The 1,391-nt window shown below is 45.4% G+C and overlaps 1 protein-coding gene across 1 annotated transcript; it reads left to right on the plus strand.

Moving 5' to 3' along the window:
* Positions 1-304: 304 nt before the first annotated feature.
* On the plus strand, positions 305-790 carry LOC141595245 (uncharacterized). The gene has a single exon (XM_074415211.1). It carries the CDS (start codon positions 305-307, stop codon positions 788-790), a length of 486 nt encoding a protein of 161 aa, XP_074271312.1.
* Positions 791-1,391: the final 601 nt, after the last annotated feature.

The following is a 1,391-nucleotide window of genomic DNA, read 5'->3' on the forward strand; positions in this document are numbered from 1 at the left end:
ATCAAGATGAGCACCGCTTTTTCATCCCGCTCGACGGCCAGACAGAGAGGACTATTCAGACCCTCGAGGATATGTTGAGAGCTTGTGTTCTAGAGTTTAGCGGATCTTGGGAAGACAGACTGGGGTTGATCGAGTTTTCTTACAACAACAGTTATCACGCTAGCATTGGGATGGCTCCATTTGAGGCACTTTATGGTAGGAAATGCAGGAGTCCTGTGTGTTGGGATAATCGATCCTGATTGTCGTTTTGGGGCCGAGAGATGATTCGGGAGATGGTTGAACAGTGCAGATTATTAGGCAAAAGATGAGAGCATCCCAGGACAGACAGAAGAGCTATGCTGACACTAGGAGGAGTGACATTTCTTTCGAGGTGGGAGAGAAGGTACTACTCAAAGTGTCACCGATGAAGGGAGTTATGAGATTCGGGAAGCGAGGAAAGCTGAGCCAGAAATTCATTGGACCTTATGAGATATTGGACAGAGTTGGAGAGGTGGCATACCGTTTAGCTTTGCCACTAGCGTTAGCCAGAGTTCACAATGTCTTTCATGTTTCTCAGTTGCGGAGGTACTTGAGCGATCCATCACATGTGTTAGGTCCTGAGGTGATCGAGGTGGATGAGCAGTTGTCCTATCTGGAGACACCTAAGGAGATTTTGGACAGGAAAGTGAGGAAGACCAGGAATGGAGAGACAACTTTGGTGAAAGTCTTGTGGACTAACCACAATGTTGAGGAAGCTACATGGGAGACTGAGCTTTCCATGAAGGAAAGCTATCCACACCTGTTTACATGAGGTAAGTTCCGGGACGTAACTTTCTTTTTAGGAGGAAAGAATGTAACATTTTGTTTTATTGACCTAAATCCAGGAGTTATCTACATTAGAAAATCTGTTGTGGTACCCACATCGATGCTTGGAGGTTGATAGATGAGCGAACTTCGGGACGAAGTTTATTTTAAGGGGGAAGACTGTAATACTCCGTATTTTATATGACTAATTAAGACGGGTTATATCGATTTATTACGCTAAGCTATTTAATCGTGTTGATATCATAAGATCGAGTATTCGTAGATTTGTTGAGACGGGTTTAAGTGAACGAAGTCACGTTAGATAGCCCAGTTACCAATCACGCTGACCCATGACACTTACCCATTTACCCAATCATGTTACCCATGACCCATCGACACCGTCTAACCTACCTTAACCTAATTTTACCCTAGCTCTACAAAACACTCCTCTCTCACCCGCCTCCCTCACTTCGACGGCGCACATTTTCACAATCACACAAATCGAGAGGGAGAGTTTGAACGTGGGTAGTGACGGCGCAGCAGGGAAGAGCATAGGGTGGTTGTCGACGATTTGAGGCGGCCTTAGTGGTGGTTTACGTGGCAGTTTA

The sequence above is a fragment of the Silene latifolia genome, chromosome 8 (assembly GCF_048544455.1).
Source record: "Silene latifolia isolate original U9 population chromosome 8, ASM4854445v1, whole genome shotgun sequence".
In the NCBI taxonomy this organism is placed as follows: Eukaryota; Viridiplantae; Streptophyta; class Magnoliopsida; order Caryophyllales; family Caryophyllaceae; genus Silene; species Silene latifolia.

What these genes read in the sequence shown, in the direction of transcription:
- LOC141595245 (XM_074415211.1), top strand. Translation starts at nt 305, where the DNA reads ATGAGAGCATCCCAGGACAGACAGAAGAGCTATGCTGACACTAGGAGG.